Source organism: Dermacentor variabilis, chromosome 6 (assembly GCF_050947875.1).
Source record: "Dermacentor variabilis isolate Ectoservices chromosome 6, ASM5094787v1, whole genome shotgun sequence".
In the NCBI taxonomy this organism is placed as follows: domain Eukaryota; kingdom Metazoa; phylum Arthropoda; class Arachnida; order Ixodida; family Ixodidae; genus Dermacentor; species Dermacentor variabilis.
Window position 1 is genome coordinate 7,841,539 of NC_134573.1, and position 21,382 is coordinate 7,862,920.

At 45.4% G+C, this 21,382-nt stretch overlaps 1 protein-coding gene across 3 annotated transcripts in view; it reads left to right on the top strand.

The window, feature by feature from the left end:
* The window catches only part of LOC142584601 (protein FAM204A-like), a 126,263-nt gene that overhangs the window by 93,425 nt on the left and 11,456 nt on the right, over nt 1-21,382 (top strand). For all 3 annotated transcript variants that reach the window (XM_075694730.1, XM_075694731.1, XM_075694732.1), the window contains exons 4-5: nt 12,404-12,493; nt 14,675-14,781. In XM_075694730.1, the coding sequence (XP_075550845.1) occupies nt 12,404-12,493; nt 14,675-14,781 (197 nt within the window). The remainder of the gene's footprint in view (nt 1-12,403; nt 12,494-14,674; nt 14,782-21,382) is intronic.

Below are 21,382 nucleotides of genomic sequence, written 5' to 3' on the forward strand. Positions count from 1 at the left end.
GTGGGCCTTCTCCCGCAGCATTGCCGTGATGAAGCGGCAGAATTTGCCTTTCGTCGTGCAGCTCGAAATCATAAATCGGGTCGAAGGCGGTGAGAAGTCGAATGTGTCCCCGCAGCGTGAATGATTCCAAAGAACACTCTCAAGACGATCTTGAAGAATAAAGGGGAAATTAGGGCTAAAGCGGTGAAACTCTCGCCCTGGTGCCTGTGGCGCCCGACGCGTACGCACGGCCATGTACGAGTGGTTCATCCGAAATCGCTTCAGCCGTGCCGGCTTCCGCGTGCTCGGTTATGACTGTAAATTCTGATGAATGCGACGCAGCCGTTGCTGGTGTTGCCGAAACTTGGAGCGAGCTGTCAGAATTTCCGGAAGCTGTTGACGAATCAACAGTGGACGAGTTTGTGAGTGCAAATGATGGTGTTGCGACCACGGGAGAGCCCGAAAACGAAGACTACATTGCCGACATCGTACAAAGCACAAGTGAAAGTGGGCACAATGAGGAAAGCAACGACGGTCCTTTGCCTACATCCTCCGAAGTCATTGGTGCGCTCGCACTAGTCCGGTGCTCCTGCACGAATGCGGAAGGTTGCGGCCTCAGCTGCTCCCGACTCCTTAGACAATGTGGAAAAGTGCGTGCGTCGCAGGCAGCGAAATTGCCCAAGCAGAAAGAAATGCAGGACTTTTCATGCGAAACTAAGCTAGTTTCATCAATAACGTGATTTTATAAATGGTATGTGCTTTTATGACATCCAATTATTCAGCAGGCTTATATCGAATTATGCTCTATATCAAACTGATAGGCGTTTTTTTGCGAGTTCGATATAGCCGAGTTCGACTGTAGTAGCATTGTTGTAATATTGTCTTTGGAGAACCTGATGCGATGCTGTGGCCACTGCTCGGGGACTAATTCACGACTGAGACTAGCATGCGTAACCAAAACAAGTCACGTGCACCGACTTCTTAGCTTGGCATGGTGGACAGAATTAAGTTGAGACAAGAAAAATGTAACAGGTCAATTAGACTTGGAGTTAAAGGCGAAGTTAAAGGATAAATTAGAGTCAAAGGCATGCCCTTCCTCACTTGTACCAAGTGTTGTATAAACAGGAGTGCTCAGCGTGTACATGACTACTCCTGTTAAACCGCTGACTGATCTCCACTGAAATTTTTACTCAGAGATGCTATTCTGCAGGCAGTCTAGTTTAATGTCCATGCTTGTGGGCATTACTTAACAGTTTTGTCCACAACCACAGTAACACCGACACTGCTAAGAAATTTGAGCTGATGGCACTAAAATAATTTCCATTTCTGCTGCAACACAATGGTGGCACCATCTCTCATGGCTTCGGGAAAAAGATCTTTACCATAGGCTGCTGCCACTCTTCTGTTGCAGTTGAATTGACATGTCTTGAGTGGCTTCGAAGCAGACGACACCTACATTAAATTTGTTACTTTTAAGTCTAGCCTTCATAGCATTGCCTTCTATCTACGAAACATAGTATAGTAACTTTGCATTGCACAAGTGAGTGAATGGCTCAGGAAGCGTGCCCCCCCCCACACACACACCAACACTGAAAGTGTAATTACCAGAGTTTTGTTGCCCACATCATTGTGGTTTCCTTTGACTTGCCACGACCTTCTCACTTAAAATTTTAATTTGGCTAATAGCTTACTACGTCACTGAGTATGCAGAAGTGCATGGTTTTTAACTCGTAGTTTCGCTTTATTTCTGCAAATCGTGACAGTAGGAGGACAAGCGCGTTAGAAGCACTAGCGGCAGCTGCCTCATCTGTATTTTCTCACTTCAACATCGTTTTAAATTTCTACTGTAAATACCATGCACATACACAATATATTTAAATATAGACACAGAACAAATTTTATTATATTTTTCAAAGAGAAGGAGGTAGCCAATTAACACATATTTCTAAAGGTATGGATAGCCTATGCCTAGAGAATTAATATGTTGCTGTATATTCACCTCGCTTCAAATTGCTTTGCATGCTTTTTTTGACCCTGAAAAAAAAAGGAAGCTATGGGCTTCAGCGACCCCTCCAGCAGAGTCTTTTATCAAAGGAGTGAGAAATGCACGTGAATTATATGTCTCACTATTGCTTGTCTTTCCAGTAAGCAGTGCTAATGACTCTTGAAAAGAAACATTTCTAATAATTTACTACATTTACCATGGATGGAAACATTGTCACTTGCATGTGGAAGTCATAAATATATACAAGGTGTCCCAATTAACTATCATGTACCAAGGTTTAAAAAAAAAATAAGGAGCAATGCATTACTCAAAGAAAACCTAGTGCATACTGTTTCCAGTACAGTGAAGTAGCTGCCACTAATTTTTTTTGCTACTGATATTTAATGAGGTAATTGTAATTAATTATCCAACTCGAGACGTACCATCCTAATTATCAAAGGGTCAAGCAGGCATTTTTAGGCACAGCCAAGGGAAATCTAACTGGGGTATTTTCAGCGATGTACTAATTGTGTACTAATTTTTTGTGACTGATAAATAAACCCTGCAAAATATGGAGAATACCGCATGACTGCACTCCCACCCTCATAATAAACAATTAGCTCCCTTGAACAATTAGCCAGGACGAAATAAAGGAATACATAGTGATTGAGCCAGTGTCTTATCTGTCACGCCCCGGCCGAAGTAACACGTCGCGTTTTGCGTTAGTCGGAAACAAGCTAGGATAGCTGTTGTTTTATACTGGTATCACACTTACACTTCCGATTGTGATCGGGACCGATCCGGATCGAAATTCCTGACTGCGCTTCGCTCTCTCGCGCGTATTGTGCCAAAGAGCCAATCATGACCAAGAAATTCAATACGGATTGGGCTTGATCACGATCATAAGAGTGCTGTGTGACACCCATATTAGTGTAGATAAAATACACTGATGTTTTTTTTTCCCCCTTGAAAGTGAATTGACGTCAGTGCAAAGGTTTAAGGGTGCATTTTGTTTCGACCCAGTTGCCATGTCTTTCTCTAATGAGCAGAAGGTAAACATGATTCTTGCCTTGGGAGCTGCAAATGAAAACGAGAGGATGGCCACAAATACAGGGTGTTTGTTTTTTTAGCTGCGCCAAATTTTTTAAAGATTGTCTATGGCAGCTAGCACAATTCTAACCCTTGATCCAGCGCTGGATTAAGGGGAGGCTAAGGGGCTGCAGCTGAGGGCCTCACCTTGGACAGTAGGAGAAGGGAGTCCATTGATTCTAACCTGCTTAGTATATGGAACCATGGGCAACGGAACTTCGAGCGACATGTATGAAGCGAGAAAACCAGAACGAGCAGATGGGGCCCCCTGCTTAATGTAACAGCATGCGTTTAGCCTGATCATTTAGGGAGAGCTTGTCAAGCTGCAAAAACAGGAATGCCCCGCGACACTGGCGGGGCCCTCTTTCTTACGAAGCGAGGTGCATTTGTTTGGAAGAGTTTTCGTGGTTTCCTGTCAGTCCATCTGTCCATTGCTGCCTGGAGAGGAGGGGAAAGGAGGAAACACCTAAAACATGTAATCTGGGATGAAAACCTAAATCTCCCTTGCCCCTCGTCACCACCACACCACCCTCCACCTCTCAAATAGTTCTGCCGCTGTCCTCATAGAAAGAACGTGCTGCAGTACCCAACAGTGCCTCCCATTCGACTTTTCTTTACCCTGTTGGTAATTTGGGCGGGGGAGGATGAGCCCGATAGCAGATGTAATGAGTCTGATGGCAGAGTCTAGGCAAAAAAGGAAAGAAGACGTCACACGGGTGCTTTTGTCCGCGTGCCGTAGAGCAGCATGGAATGTTCACTATTTGGGCCAGGGTTGTGGAAGAGTGAAGGGGGAAGTTGGAGAGCTGGACACAAAGGCCTGTCTCCAGGGGCCATTCCTGCCTAGTGGCTGCGCACCCTCGCGCGTGCTCGACGGAAAAAAATAGGTCAGACTGGCCGCCAAACTTTCCAGAAAGAAGTAGAAAAAGATGACTCAGAGGCGATGGAGGGCATGTAACTTCGCCCGCGCTAGGAGTCGCCCTCTCCCCTTTGTTCTCGCGCTCGGCATCGACGGGGCGAAAGAAAAATCGAGAACCTCCCAGAACAGACAATTGCTTCTAGCCAGTAGGAAGACGAGGCCGGAACGGGAGGATTGAGTTTGTACGGAGGAGGGTATTTGTACAAGGAACTCTATACGTATGTGAATGCCGGCGTTGGTGCTAGTAACAGACAGATGCGGCGTGCGTCTATAAAAGGAAGTTGATCGCGGGCTGCGATTCAGCCCCGAGCCGCCAGTTAAGCTTGCATAAGCCCGCCCGCTGAGGAGCTTCCAGGGGACGCACCACTCTCGACCAGCCATGGACCATCTAGGCAGCGTGCGCCAGTCATCGGGACGGCCACCGTTGGACACCTGCGGTCGCGTCGAACTGACGAAGTGCCCGGTGAACAATTAGCCTCCATTCATGTGAAAATGCTCGGTCGGAAGCATCAAAGTGATGCATCTAAACGAAAGGCGAAGTTAGAAAAAGAAGAGCGTGAAAAGAAGCTGCCAAAGATGACAAAGTACCTACTGAATGCAGCTTCCGCAGAGCGGTGTGATCGCTCTACCCAGAGTCCATGTCAAACTCCCAATAGTACCGACTGTGCTTCTTTGGAGGACTTGCCAACTCCATCACCACGGTTTCCTGGGAAGAAGCAAGGTTTGACTCATCTTGGTTGTCTGGATCCTGTGAAGACGGCGCCAACCTCAGTCCATATTTCTGAGCAACCAACGCTAACCAAGCCCTGTCCTGTTCCCGAGTCAGCAACGTCTGTTCCACTTGGCCGGGCCCTTGCCACATAACTCCAGGGGTGCGATCGGAGATGGTTGTTCGAAGCGTTCGTTCGGTTACCGGCACGCGCAATTGGCCTGCTTTGCGCCGACATCGCCATACGCGGGGTGCGGCCACGTTTTTGGTGACGTCAAAATGACACACTCCTGTCAATCATCCTCCCACCGAGCATTTCGTCTGCTAGGCGCCGAACCCGACGGGTGCTTGGAAGTTTGGAGCGATCTTACGGCTTTGCATGGCGCGTCTGGTAGATTGGATTGGATCCAACCGGCGGCTGTGGCATGGCACGTTTGGATCCAATCCATAGTTTAATTCGAGAAAATGACGCTTGCGTTGGGGGGGGTGGGGGGGACTTAGGTTGTTGCGCTGGCGTTTCTAGAGGAAGGAGGAGAGTGGGTGGCGGTGCGAAATGCGTTTGAAGAAATGGCAGAAAGTGAATTCCGGCGTCGTTTTTGTTTCTCGAAACAAATAATTCGTTGGTTGCACAGCGAAATCGACCCCATCATCCGTGCCAGCGAGCCACTGGAATGTTGTCACTGCCTCTTGAAAAGTGCACTACTCTTCCCGTCGTTTCTTTTTCTTTTTTCTTCTCGCTGTGTGCGACACCACCTAGGGATGACGCCAAGAAACTAATAGTTATAAATTGTAGCAGTCGCACGTACTACTATTTGAAAACGTGTTTGGGCTTGAGAAGAAAAAATACATTTTTTAGATAAAGATTTCATTCATTTGGAAGACGATAAACATTTTGTTTTCTAGTATACTGTCTGCAAGCACACGACAAACGACGGAAGTAAACTTCCGGGGAGGTCCTCGCTTCCTGATTGGCTGCTCTCCACTCCGTTGTCACAAATTTTGCTTACTGCCACTCAGTGACGTTGCAGCAACCGAACAGAACGCGTATTGAACAAAATATTTCTGATCGCGCCCCAGCTGTCCGGTCCGCCATGCCCGATTTCTACTACTGCTGATCAACAGGTGCCAAACCTCCCCAATGAGCCTCCTTCTACTGACGAGCACCATGAAACAACACTCCAAGAACCGACTCACTTGTTTCCTGTTAGTTTGACTTCAAATAATCACGTTCCCACCCACAAAGTGTGCCTCGAGAGGACGAATGAGACGGCTTCTCGTTCCGGCAACAGAGAAGTACAGACGAAGTACAGAGAAGTACAGGCAGCAAGAAGTACATTGCGAGATTCTCCGAAGTGACCCTGCTAAGTGGCCGGACGTTATTACTGACAGCTTTCGGAGTGTATGCCATGGGAAAGGGCCATTGTATTTTCAAAATCGGGCAAAAAATTTTCCGTCTTCCGAAAGGCAATACAAAACTCAGAAGCGCTATATGTCACCTGATCTTTTCGTGCGAAAGGCTGTAAATGGGGAGGCATGCGGGCGACACTGGTTAATGTACTCGGAGTCGAAAGGTTCCGTCTACTGTTTCATGTGCAAGTTTCACGTGCGATTTCAAGCAACCACAGTGCGTTCACCATGCATGGCTTTTCTGATTGGAAAAGAGCAGAGGAAAAGGTTTGCACACATGAAAATAGCGTCGAGCACCGGAACTACGTGGCAGCATGGCGCGCCTGCTATAACTCGAGCAGCACAATTGACAAGGAGCTGGTTAAGCATCTTGTCACTGAGACTACTTACTGGACAGAGGTGTTGAAGTGCACAGTCGTTTTAGTCAAGCTTCTAGCTGAGCGCAACCTAGTGTTTAGGGGCAGTGAGGAGATTTTGGTTCACCAAGAAATGGCAATTATATGGGAGTGCTTCAGGCCATTGCCAAGTTTGATACCTTTCTAGAGGAGCACATCAAATGCTATGGGAACAAAGGAAAAGGTCACCCATCGTATCTGTCAAAAACCATTTGTGATGAATTTATATAGCATATGGTAAAGGCTGTGAAGGAATGTCTCGTTGACCAAGTGGAACGCCCAAAATACTTCTCTTCGAGTATAAACCCCATGCAAGCGATCTTGCACACGACAGCGACAAGTGTCGCAATGGAGATAGCTGTCGTGTTTGCTCGTCGCCTACAAATCGTACCCCATGCGAGCGATGACTTCGAGCGACGTCTCCCCAGTGTTGCCGGTATGAGGCCAGCAATACAGGCGCCGAAACTAGCGTGACGCATGCTCTATTAACTTAAGTTCATGTGTTTTACTGTAAAAAGCAGCATAAAATATTTCTGGAAGTCTTGCAGTAGGTTCTTATCCTTGCACGTATAAAAAGTCAATAGTTCGCTTGATCTCTGCGACAATTGGAAGTACTTGAGTTATGTACATCCAGTTCCGTCTTCGCGCTATTGGCTAGTCACTCATAGCACTTCCGGGCGACGAGCGACGAATTCTAGATTTGGCCGAACCGAGCTATCGCGCGACAAGACCGAGCCATCTGTTCAAGCGACGGCCCGATCCGTCGCTGGGAGCCATCGCTTGTCGCTGTCGCGCGCAAAATCGCGCTCATGGGGTTTAGCCTTTAATTGTTGATTTGACTCCAGACCTTACTCACGTTGATCAGCTGTCAGTTGTTTTACGATACTATTTAAATGGGAAAGTGTATGAACGCTTTCTTGGATTTGTTCCAATTGAATCGCATACTGGCTTGTATCTTTTCGATACCGTGATGTCTCTCTTGACGACCAATGGCATCTCAATTGATGATTGTAGGGGGCCAAGCTTGTGATAATGTGAGTAATATGTTAGGAAAATACAAAGCTCTGCAAGCTCAAATCAAACATCTGAACGAATTTGCAGTCTGTGTCCCGTGTGCTGGTCATTCACTGAACTTATTTGGCGCGTGTAGAGTTGACAGTTGCCTTGAGGCAGTCAAATTTTTCACTCTAATTCAGAGACTGTATGTGTTCTTTGCGGCCTCACCTAAGCGATGGAGGTATCCTTTAGACAGCATGGGCAGAACTGGCCAGCAGTTTGTTTTGAAAAGTCTCTCTGAGACCAGGTGGTCAAGGCACGCTGAATCATGTAAGGCCATTCTGAAAAATTTCAGTGCAGTCTTGTGTTGCCTTGAAGCTATATCAAAGAACGAGGAAAAAAATGGTGACACTAAGAACGAAGCGCACTCTCTCTTCAAGAAAATGACAAAACTAGAGACTGAATTTAGGGCGATTTTTCGGAGTTAAATCTTGGAGCGCTTTGACAAAACGAGCGTAGCACTTCAGAAACCAGGCCTAGACATTTCTACTGCTGTAGACCTGCTGAGCTCTCTAGAAGGCTTTGTTAATTCTTTGTGGCCTCTCTTTGATACCTTTGAAGAGAGAGCACGCACACTAAGGTACCAATCAATGGTATCAGGACGAGGGCGAACATATCGTTTTGAGTAAGCACCTAGACGGAAAAAGCGATAGTGCACTACAAGGTAGAAAAAAGTTTATCGTAGAGACCTACAATGTTGCACTTGACAGTCTAGGCTCTGCTTTGCGAGTGAGAAAGGCTGCCTACACTGAACTCTGCGATACATTCGGATTCTTAAAATTGCTGACAGAAGTTGGGAGCGAGGCCTCTCTGGCACAGCAGGCTGAGAAGTTGGTGAAAACCTACAAAAATGATTTGGAGCCAGCATTTTTCCGCTGGAATCGTTCAGTTTGCGAATTTTCTGCACAACTCTGTGTGCCAGGACACGAGTCCCCTGGGAATAATGAAGTTACTGCACGAAAGAAAGCTTATTGATGTGTTTTTGAACCTTTCTATTGCTTTGCGAATGTACTTAAGCACACCCGTGGCAAACTGTGAGGCCGAACAATCGCTTTCCAAGTTGTTGCTGATAAAAAATCGCCTTCGTTTGAGCCTCCTTGACGACAAGTGAACTCGCTTGCTATCATGTCCATTGAAAGTGACCTCCTCCGCAATCTATCCTTCGAACAGATTATATCTGATTTCGCCGAAGCGAAGGCGCGAAAGATGCTATTTTAAAAGAGGACTGTTTGCGCTATACATGAATTGTTCCAATAAGTTCGTTATGTCGGCTCCCAGCCTCCACCTTGCCAATGAAACGCTGAGCAGTGTAATTCAAGATATGCAAATCTTCATTGTTCGTCTCTTGTTTGTTCTTCTTGTGATATTTAGCATGCTTATAAAGAACTGTATTTTTGTTGTTTTTGATAGTGCCCCGTCTATTTGGTGTTGTCCTTGCTTGTCTTACCTTTAACGAAAATATTTTCAAATAATGTTTTGTAATTACAGTTGGTAATTTTCATCTGTATTCTAGTGCATTTTTATCGCGTTTGTATTGCCTTAAGTATCGTATATATCTATTGCATATTTATAGAGTAACATGCATAATTTGAATTAGCTTGAACTTGAAATAACGTGTATAGCTTGAATTTTAGTAAAGCATAATTTGGATACTGCCATGCGTCTCCTCACGGGATTAAACTTAGTGATGTAAACAAAGCCTAGCTTCAGAAGGATCGACATCTGAGCTGTGTTGTCTTTTCTACGTTCTTGTTCGTCTTGAGTGCACTAAACTTTTCCTTAAAGCCTTGCTTTTGCTGAAAACAGAATGCAGATTAATCACAAAGTGAACATATGTGTTGGTGTTTACAACAGCACGCGTTTCAAGCAAGTTTTGTTGTTTTCTTTATAATAATAATAACAACAACAACAATAATAATAATAATAATCCTGTTGATCGCACTTCATTCTTTTTAATTTGGTGGAATTAAAATGAAACATGGCATATTTCCAGTAGCGTAGCAGGCGACAGGGGGGGGGGGGGAGGCAGTATCGGGAAAGGGGGCTTGCATGCGCATTAGCCCAGGGCCCCATTTTTCTTAATCCAGCCCTGCCTTGATCTAAATTACTCGATGCGGAGGCTATTACATCTACATGAAATAAAAATGATCTATTGAATAAATAATGTAATTCTGCTAATTAACTTTGTAACTAATAATTTTACGCCACATTTTTTACTATGAATTATAGCCACTGAGTTCGCATGGTGTATCCACTTGGAACAAATTCTCTGGACAGCACCAGTTCTGAGATATTAATTTTCGAAGTGTCCATCGAAATGCATTGGTGTTCCAGTTACTTTTGTGCTTCAGTGCACAAAACAACGGTTTCTTAAAGAAATTATCCTCAGTAATTGAAATGAGGCCAAGCTGGATTCATTTGAAATCAGAATCAACAGCAGTCATGCACAGCAGTGCTTGTACTCGAACTCACAAAAAAAGAGAAAAGAGAGGCTGCATATTTGCCGGAAAGGCGAAATAGCATTAGTGATAGCAAATTATGCGACAATTACACGAAGGAATATTACACCACCAAGAGACGCCAGATTTTTCCTGGTGCGAGAGGACTCGGGCTGTGAAATTGAACTGTCTCCTACTATGAGGTCTTGTAAATGCTCATATAGGGCCATCACTTCGGTGAACAATTCTTCAAGGTCACATAAAGTTTCTTTAAGTGCATGAAATATACATATCGTCACGTGGTAGTGACGGTTGAGGACACAGCAAGAAAACTGTGAATGGCGAAGCTAACTTTATTGGGCGAACCTGTGCCCAGAAAAGCAGGCTATACTCAATGCTCAACGAAAATGGCGAACACAGTCGGCGATCGGCGAAAATCTGATCAGCGGGTCAAGTGCTTCGGCTTTTATAGATCACTTGTCGAATGTTCCAGAGTAATCGCTGGGACCCTGGTGCCTTCCACAAAGTTCTACGCCATTCGCGTCGCGCATACATGCAATCAGATTACACAAGGTTCGGCGACAACAGACAGCGGATTGAAGCATCGATAACATTCTAGAAACTTCCGATACATGTAGATGCGTCCTGCGCTGAGCAATAACATTTCTTAGACGGTAAAAGCGCTCACTCGTAAAAGATAAACGAGTTCACGTGTCAATATATATATATGTGTGTGGGATTCGGAAAGCAGGTCGGGCCCCAGCCCCCTCTGGAAAAATGAAAACATTCTGCCTATGCCAGCGTATATGTGCAACAGTGGCCATTGTGGCGCAGGCACATTAATCCCTATCAATCGAATTGTTTCTGATGCGATTAGCATTCTTTGAGAACTTGGGTCACCTTTAAAATGTATCCGCTGCTGGGTGGCATTGAGTTTGTGTGGCCACTCAAGCACAACAGCAAGCTGTGCCACGAATGCACTCTTCAGTTGACTTCTGTCATGCCAGCTTGGGCCAGTGGGCAGGCGTCACTCTTCAATAGTTCTTTGACACTTCTCTGCTGCTAACTGGAATCGAACAAACGTCATGTATTCAGACACTCTTGTCTGAATTCACACTTCAGCTTAGAAGTAGGGTGAAGTGAGCAATTTGGTAGGTGTTCTTCATAGACTTTTCAGGGCAAAAAACTACACAATGACTAGAGGGAGAACTACACGACACAAGTGCTGGCTATCAACTGAATGTTTATTGTGAAGAAAAAGTTACACGAAAGGATGCGCAAAAGTTATTTTCAGTGGCAGGGCATTACAGAGGAAAAATCATGATAAGGAGTGAACGTGTTTTAATTTTGTGATATATTGGCTGGCATGGACAATCCATCTCGTGCAGCATGTTGCAAACAGAGCAATGTGTGGCACGACTGCCTCACTAATTGGGAGATTGTAAGAGGCAGTGTGTGGGTGCGATTCGCAGCAGCTGCCGCAGACAGAGCTCCACTCGTGCAGCGCTTTGTTTCCATACAGACGACATGTGCTACTCTGGTGCCATCTCGTAGCTGTCGTCGTTTCAAAGCCCATCTTACGCAGCGCTTTTCTTCTCGCACTTTTGCCATATCCTCCTCCTCTGCTTCCTCCTCGTGCTCTCTTCGCTATTGCAGTCTTTCATCTCCCGCTGCGACCCGCATTTGCTTTCATCTTTTGCTGCGTTCATTATCTCAGTTATGAGGGACAACGCCGACGCTCGCTGCAGGAATGGGCACCTAAAATCTGCGCTCTAAAATTTTAAAATAAAGCATGCACTGATTGCTATACCACGTCATTTAGAAAGGATAGCTTTGGTCTCTTTCTTGTTTATATGATATGCCTCAGTGGTTCTTCGGAATAGACCTTCGGTCAGCTCTTGTGTTATGTGGATCTCCCTTTTGTAGTTTTTCACGCTGACAAGCTTGCAGTAGCCGTGCTCATGCATGTGCCATGCACGGGCGCAACTGCTGTGCGGCGCAGTGTGTCCAGAGGGAAGTGCAAGAGAGCAGCCTGGCTGGCTGTATGCGTCATGTGGTTCAGTGGTGTCACTGGTGCAGTGGGCTGGTGCATTGTTTCAATGCTAATCATATTAACGTCAGCAGTCATCCTGTGATCCTTTGTTGGTACGAAATCCCACTCTCCCTTGCTATGTAGCCTGCTATGTACTTGGCCGGTGTTGCGTTATTTTCACCGACATGGCCTTGTCTACCATGCAGACAAATTTGCTAATGGTGGTTTATTGTGTATTCAGTGGCACACACATGCTTTCTAGTGCAAGAGGTTTTCAAAGGACTAAAATTCAGGGAAGAGCAAAGAAACCGTCTAGGACTCACAGCCGCTGCTCTATGGTACAAGAGGCATGAGCTGCTGCTACTCTAGCGCTTGATTAGTGCTTTCCTCACTTTCAGACAGAAGTTGAAACCCTGGTGGAGGCTGCCATTGCCGATGGAGACTTTGACAAGGCAGAGATGTTGAGCGACCACTTGGCCAACAGGCAGGTGAGAAATTGTTGAGACGAGGGCAGCATCGAGGTTCACCTTTGTTAATCTGTCATCAATATTCAATAATGCTTGTAAAAGCCTGCTTAATGTTCAGCCCTTTAAAATATGACTGCATTCTTTGAACCCTAAGGTAGGCTTAAGCATGAGTTGCCCTTTTTATTTTGTGCCACGATTCCTGTATCTGATATCTTTCATCTTCCAATAAAATGAAAGAAAGCACAAACTGGACACTGAAAGAAAAAAGGCACATACACACAAATGTGCTACTTGCAACACTATATTAATTAATTAATTATCACTTCAGCTATTGTTTTCAGATCTTGCCCCACATAATGTGCTTGATCTCATAGAAACAGCCGAGGCTTACCGTATTGCGACAGTTTCCACCGTTATCTGGCCTTAACAAAAGGCCTGTTGATGAAAATAAACTACCCTGCCAATTAAATTGTGTATTGAATGCAATTAAAACACAGTTGATTTCCCTTATGCTCTTCTCGGCTTCATTATCTGTTGGCTTCATATGACTTACCAAACTGGGCCCCTCAGTTCCTCTTCTTCTAATTCATAACACTGAAAGTCACTTCTTTTCTATGCCAAAATGCCACACCAAAAACAGATGAAAGTAATCACCAGTAACTTCCTGCCTCACACAGAATTCAGATGGTCAGAATACTTGTCATATGTATAGACAACTGTTTATATAGAAACTTCTGGACACATGCTTGTCACAGGTCTTTTTTCTGGTTTAGCTAGAAGTTACGAGGAGACCTTGTGAGCCTGTGTCAAAACTTGACCAACTGATACCAATATGCACAATTTGCAAACAAAAATGTGCCATGCAAGTTCATTTGGCTGTTCTTGATCATAATTTATGTGGGCACAATTTTTTTTATGTGGGCCAGCAATTGTTCATTGCACAAAATTCGTATTTGTTTTTATATGGGTATTATGGTATGTGTATTTGTTTCCAAGTTTAATAATTAGTACTCTCACAATGTGCTGCTCAGTTTTCAAATCAGACTGAGTTGCACCACTGTGTGTGCGTGCACATACACAGTATTTTTTTTTCAGTATACTCACAGAGAGCTGTGAGAACTCACAGCTATAGCATGCATCAAAGCTAGTATTTTATTTCCTTAGATTGTGAACATACTATGTTGTGCTGTGTATGATCCAGAAAGTAGTGTTGTGTGTAACAAAGACACTAAATTGTCCGAAGATATTGCTGAAGTTGTCTGCCACTTGATTCGAAAGGTTGTCACGAACCACGACAAAAGGAGCAAAGAGATCACTGTGCACTGAATGCAGAATGGTTCCAACAAAGCAGAATGATTCAAGGAAAGCAGGGAGATTGGCAAGAATACTTTTGCTTTCGTATAAGTACTTTGCTGTGAGTGCTGCCTTTGCAGCTGTGCAATGTGTGCTAAGTGAAATTTTTGCTCGTTCAACTGGCAGCAGTGTGCCTTTCAACTCCCAATTTTCAGCTATATTGAAGTGTATGTAGGTGCCATACCTGATGTGTGTGCCCAGCTTGCTTGTTGGGAATACCTAAATCTGGCCTTTTAATGCAATTAGCATCCTTAGCCGATATCAGCTGCTTTGAGTCTATCTATCTAGCCTCTTTACACCACTCTTCACTATTTTTTATAAATCCTTAAATATTTCGCCTGCCCTGGGCAGATTTGAACCCGCATTGCATGGGTTCCTTTTAGGCACATCGCTTTAGCTTCACTCACAATGCTTTAGTGCTGTGCTGCGAGTGCCTATGGGGCAGCTAGGGATGTGTTGGCATGCTATCTTGGAGGCCATGCAGTCTCGGGCTTGGTGCATGTGCACCACTAGATTGTGCAGCATGTCCCGAGGCAAGACAGGAGCCCAGTTGCAGTGCACGTCTCATGCTTGACATGGTTTTGGTGATGGTAATGCGATGTGTCTCTACATTGCTTCAGTGCTAATCACATTGACAGTCATTGTGAGAGCGGTTCAGCCAGAGTTCTTTTTCGAGCGAATTACAGTAACCTTGTACAGTAAAACATTATTACGATAACTTTGCATCTGACACAAAATAACTCCATTATATCTGATATTCAGGATAAGCACAAGTTTATCACCAATGATACAGCTCTTCTTAGAAGCTGTCTCGGTGCTAACGTTTGCCCCTGCTCCCTCCCCCAACAGTTTGCTGTAAAGATTGCAGACGCATTTGCTGCCAAGCGGTGTGCAGAGGAGCAAGAGGCCAAAAGGAGGAGAGACTATGTCAAGAGGCAGACCAAGTTACCTTGGGGGTGAGCACTGTAGCTTGTGCCTTTTGTGTGTGAAAGATGCTGTCCATTTATCGCAGCCTGATGTGCTCACTGGATACCAGAGGTACTCACTCTCAACTACACAATGGCTCATACTGGCTCCACACGGATTTCACCGGTGTGAGATAGAGCGTGACGAAGGGTGTGAGTGGACGTAGGTATGAATGCAAGTGTGTGCCCATGAGTGTGAGCAGACATGTGTATAAAGAGCACTGACTGCCAGTTAATGTGAGTACGAAGGAAAGTCAGTGACGGTGAGTTTAAGTGGACGCAGGTATGAATGTGAGTAACCACCGGCTTGTGTGGGTGAACGCCATTGAGTGGGCCTGAGTACCAAAGTGGCTGGGAATGCGAGTTGAGTGCAGACAAGCATTGATGAAAAATATTTAAAAATATTGCTGAAGGAGTGCGGCTGTCAGCCTATTCTGCTTGCCTACGTGTGGATACTTCTGCATGACATACATAGCCATGGTAAAAAGAGATGAAGCATTTCTTTAATAGCATTTTTTTATAACATTTCAGCATTTATTATAAGCCATGCTATTACAGCAACCATAGCTAACCTGGTAACATTTCTGTCACCTGTAAAATTTCGTTCTTTCTGAATTTGCAACATCTGTCTCGCATCCTTTCGAGTGTTTTGTTCTGCATTGCCTCAGTATGTAAGGCATTGTAAAAAAGTGTCTACCTGTTTTGTTCCATGTGTTTATTGACAGCATTGACAACATTGTTGTACCAAAAACGTGGCTGATGTTGTGGTCAAGCCGTCAAGTAATGGCTTTCCTCCTTGGTCTCTTTCACAATTGAGAAACGTGGCATGAGAAAACCCCTCAGGCCATGTGTTCGTAAGCTTGCTTGTAAGTTATGAAAGCAAAGCTCACATGGCCAATGAAGTATGAATTCATAAAGAGCTGTAAAAGGTTATACTTTCGTGTGCGTAAGTCGGCACGAAATGCTTTCTTGAATCCCAAGTATCCACTTGTGCCGCATGTTTTCTTCCTTCGAAAAAGAACACACTGGCACTACTTTCCCTCTGTCATAAATGCCGTAACATCTCGACACACAACATTTGTTTGGCATTTCTACGTTGTCCTCTTGGGCTGCAGATTAAGAAAAATGACACACAACTACAGGCACATGTGTCTTCAAAGACTGTGTGCTTCCACTGCGGCAAAACCAGCAAATGTAAGGCAGCTGCACGTTGCTGGCTGGTGAGCTGTGACTTCATATTCTAGCGTGCAGGCATGAAAAACTTGTTCAGGAGGTGTCGACTCAGTCTGCCATGAGCCAAGAAGTTATCTTTTCTGTGTCGCTTCAACTAGAAAAGTACAAAATCCAGAAGGTACAACCTGTTATCAGCAGTGATGTAAACAAATCATCAATGGACCATAATCTCCCGATGACGACGCAGCAGCCGCTGACCTTTTGCACTGCACTGCCTCACTCCAAACTCTTCGCCACCCTGTATTTGTAAAACCAAAATAAAAGCATGTGGGGTCAAGCCCGCTCCTACTTAAAGCAATAATGGGTGTAAAACCAATAAAAAATAAATGAAAAGGGGTGTAAAACTACCTAAAGCACAAATTGAACAGAAAAAGTACCAATTGAAAAAATAAAAATTTGCAGGACGCTTCACCTTCAGGAGTGGAACACGATACATTTCAAAGATCCCTGACTGCTTGTCACGCTTCCCGGCAATTCTTTCAGATGCGCAGAGCTGAGTGCGATGGTGTGGTTGCAAGGAACCGAGCGGGCCGCGTCGCTCGAAAAAGGGGTTTGTGTTTGAGTTTCCGCATAACAGAATGATGCTTTCTGGTATATTCAAATTAAACTCCGACACTGTCATGTTTGTAGGTTGTGTTTAGGTTGCATTTTACAATTTTTCTGCCGTATTGCACTTTGAGGAGTTCAGTTAGTTCAGTATCGCATCAGCGCCATGCGGAGGACCTAGGTGGTTGTGGTTCATAACACTTTTTCACAAAGTGAAGTCTGACGCCGCCATCAAATTTTTTGCGACACAGGGCCTTTAATGCTATCACATTAAAATGTGGGCACCATAACACTTGACATCCTAAGAGTCTGGTCAGCGAGCACAGAAAGCACTCGCGCAGAGTGTTTATATGAAAACAAAAGATGATGAGTGGCATGAATGATCGATAACAGTGTCTGCTGGTGCCCGGTTATTGAGAGCCTCCTCTGGGTGGGTGCCAGATGTTGTCGAAGTCAAGAAGAGTGGGACCAGTTCGAGCAGGTGCTCAGAATGCCTTGAATGGTCTAAAGTGAAATTATGGAGGCAGAGTGATGAATGTGTGGTTGACCACAAGAAGCTGACCGAGCAATCATCGTGAGAGAAGTAAAGAAGCACGCTTGCACACTCCGCTGGGAGAGCGGATCCAAAACGACCCAGTAGACCAAGAACGAGTGAAAATGCATGTGTGTTGTTTTGGCTTTTCTTTTTTCACAACTGATCACGAGCAATGACAAAGAAAGTGGAGGGTTGTTTGTTGTTCGGCATTTCTCTTTTTTTTTTTTGTGATGTGGTGCTCAGCAGCGACAGAGAGTATGCATTAAAGGCCAACTGCAGCAAAATTTAACTCGGGCTAAATTGACTATAAATGCCGATCATAAACTCTCAAAAGTAATCTTCGCAAAGCCGCTGGTAATTGCCTAGTTTTGTTATTAATAATAATAATATTTGGGGTTTTACGTGCCAAAACCACTTTCTGATTATGAGGCACGCCGTAGTGGAGGACTCCGGGAATTTTGACCACCTGGGGTTCTTTAACGTGCACCTAAATCTAAGCACACGGGTGTTTTCGCATTTCGCCCCCATCGAAATGCGGCCGCCGTGGCCGGGATTCGATCCCACGACCTCGTGCTCAGCAGCCCAACACCATAGCCACTGAGCAACCACGGCGGGTAGTTTTGTTATTAGCAGCTATTAAATAGCGCCTATGCAGACAGCGCGTGCACCTGGCGGCAAAGCGGTAGCAATACGCATATGGCGAATATTGAAGAGCTGTACGGAAGTGTTGATCTCTTACTTGCACCATGTTGCACCTAGGCAGCCAGGTGCATTGCTCGTTTATCATTTGCGAGTTGACAGGCATCTCTGTCGGTATGCGTTCTCCCTATTGCACTCGTAATTTTAGCTGTTGCAAGAACGGCTGTGCAGTGCACAGTGCTGAATAGAGGAAGGCCGAACACGCCTTTCCTGTTTCAGCTTTCAGAGCAAAAGTGTGGACCACGGCACAGCAGGCAAGTGCAAGGCGGACTAGCCAACGTGCATAAAGCATTTAGAATTTATTAGAGAATTTATTAGATTTTCCACTCCTGTAATAGCCTGAGAAAGGCTGACAGTATCAATGAATGAATGAATGAATGAATGAATGAATGAATGAATGAATGAATGAATGAAACTGCAGTTGACAAAGCTGCATAAGCTACATTTTAACAGCACCATCACTCACCCATCAAGTTCTGCTTGGCAAACACTTTCTCGGCTTGACTATAACTACTATATGCCGCGATGGCACACGAAAACCGACAGTAATGTTCAAAGGCATTATTATCGAGCGATCATTTCCGGCAGTGCATCATCTGCAAAATATTTCGTGCATCTCTACATCGGACGCGCTGAAATAAACAAACTAAATCCTTTCTGACACAGTGCCAGAAACAAGCAGCTGCATTTGTCATGAAGGAAAATTCGATGTGGCGGCCATGGTGTAGATGCGGTGGCAAGCCATGCAGGAATGCAATGCCGCCAGAGCGAAATAGGCAAAGCTTGAGCACGGCCACAGTCCGGCCTGTCTGGCCGCGAGTTTGCGCACACTTAACACTGAGCCCTGCTGAGCCCCTCTAGGCGGGCCATGCCAAGTCTCAGCTACTTATCATCGTTTACTACAGATGGCACTAGTTGTCAGATCGGTCTAGAAAGCCCACATCAGAACAGTGTTTTTGCTTGCATGAAGGTTCCCTAGGTTGGTCTACTAGTCCGGCACTTCCAGCATGCCAGGCAGCGGCCGGTGAAGTTGGATACACCATGCCATAGACACTAAGATTGCTAAAATTTTACCCTTCGCTTTAACGTGACCCGCAGCAGCATGGCGATCAGTTTTTGCTGCAGTGCTAACAGACAAGTGCGCTGCGAGCGAGTGCTTCTTTGTTTGTTGAAGGCGCAAACGCAACACGCTTGCTTCACTGAACCCAAACAGCCTGCTTCTGGTCAGCCAAGCTAGTGCTTGATCCAGCTGCTCCGGTGTGTGATAGGACATGTTCTATTCCCGCACCAGCCACATTAGACTGTAAAGCGTTGAATTTACGCCGATATAGGGTAACTGTGTCACACGTAGATCACGTCCGCGTTAAGCTGCACTATACGGCACCTCTAGCTTGGCCACCCAAATGCACTCTTCTTCGAAGGGAGGCAGAACGCATCGAGGCCTTGTCGAATGTAGACAACCAGACAGAGAAAACTAGCTAAACTCAGAGAATACTCCAAATCAAAAGAAAATCGCAGGTGTGCAACGGCGTTGTCACAGTGCATGAAGCAGCTCATCATCATCAGCCTACTCATGTCCACTGCAGGACGAAGGTCTCTCTCTGCGATCTCCAATCACCCCTGTCCTGCGCCAACCGATTCCAACTAGCACCTGCAAATTTCCTAATTGTGTCACACCATCTAGTCTTCTGCTGTCTTCTCCTGCGCTTCCCTTCTCTCGGTACCCATTCTGTCACCCTAATGGTCCAACGGTTATCTAGTTTGCGCATTAAATCACCGGCCCAGCGCCATTTTTTTTCTCTTAATGTCTATTAGAATATCGTCTATACCTGTTTGCTCTCTGATTCAAACCGCTCTCTTTCTGTCTCTTAAAGTTATGCCTAGCATTCTTCATTCCATCGTTCTTTGCGCGGTCCTTAACTTGTTCTCAAGCTTCTTTGTCAGCCTCCAAGTCTCTGCACCGTATGTCAGCACCGGTAAAATGCACTGATTGTATACTTTCCTTTTCAACGAAGCAGCTAACAGTCCAACTCTGTGGCTAGCAGACGTACGGGACCTGTTTGCTTATACACCGGAACAGAATAAAAGTAAAGGCATAGCCTCCTCTCGAGGAGGCCTGGGAAAACAGACAGCACGGGTGCTGGTTCTCCACATTCTTCATTGTACAGTAAAACCTTTTTAAACCATACCTGCTTAAAGAGTAGTTTCGTTTTTAAAGTAGTAAAGTCAAATCCCCGACTCAGTGGCCATTGAACATAATGCATTTTGTATCTGCATAAACCACACCAGCTTATTACATACATATAGGTTAACATGTAGTGTTTCCACTTTTCGTTGCGAAATCATGGCAGTGTGTCGGCCCGGTAAAACAACGAGCCTCAGAGATCAGAATGGCTTCCAAGCGCAAATGCAGAGGGCGCTTTGAAGGGTGAAGCCACGTCAACATCAGCATCATTTTGACGCCGTGCCAGAGTCGTAGCATTGTGGTGTCGTGCAAGCTAGGACACAAACCGGGTGGTCAGCATAGAAAAAAAATTGAACATCATTTGTGCTATCAAGCATGGCACGAAGAAGTTGGTACTGGCACGCGTGAGGGATCTATCGTTGACTGCAGTGTATGGCATTTGGAACACGAAGGAGAAATTGGTCGACAATGCTGCTGCGACCAGAAAAATGGATCGGCTACGAGGTTCGACTTTTTGCCATCATTGCTTCTATTATTGCCGAAGTGTTGCCTAACAGCAGTAATGAGGACGACACGGAAAGCGACAGCACAGGCGTTTCAAGTCTGACAGTGGCAGATGCTGTGCGTTACATCAGCCTCATGTGGGTGTTTGCCGAGAAGAGAGGGCTGGTGGAAAAGCTGGCTCGTAGCTTGAGCGAGTTTGAGGACGCCATCGTCACTGCTAGCCCGCTACGGCATCAAACGAAAATAACATCATTATTCAAAAGACTAGCGCAAAATAGCAGGGACAAAGACAGAGAAGACGACAGGACGAGCGCTAAACATCAACTGGTTTTCACTGCGAGCGAAGGTACATAAATACATTTCGTTGGTGCATGCGCACACAGTGTTAAAACAGTACAATCACATTCTAATCAAAATGTGGCAGACTGTTCTGTAAGTACATTTTTTTTTTTGACAAGGCAAGCGAAGCCGTGCTGACACAGTTATCACCTTCCCTGTCAATGTGATAAGCCTCACAAATCTCGCGCCCCCACCTTGTGCCTCCCCTACCAAGCACACACGTGGTGTCAAACGCCGCACGCACCCGCATCGCTTACAGTGCATGGCCAAATGGCCGCCCCCGCTAATGAATCTACCAGCGTTCGGTGCTCTCGTAGCCGTTCATTTAGGCAGCGGCCAGTCTGCCCCACGTAGCATCTACCGCATGAGAGCGGTATGCGGTATACGACCCCAACAATGCAGGGTACAAACTTGCATGCATGTTTTATGGCGCAGACCGGCTTTTTCTTCTCGTTTACGGCTTTGCACATGCGCACCAGCTTTTCGGGGGCAGTGAACATCACGTCCACGCCGCACTTCTCACGATAAGCCTCACATTTGTGAGGCTTATC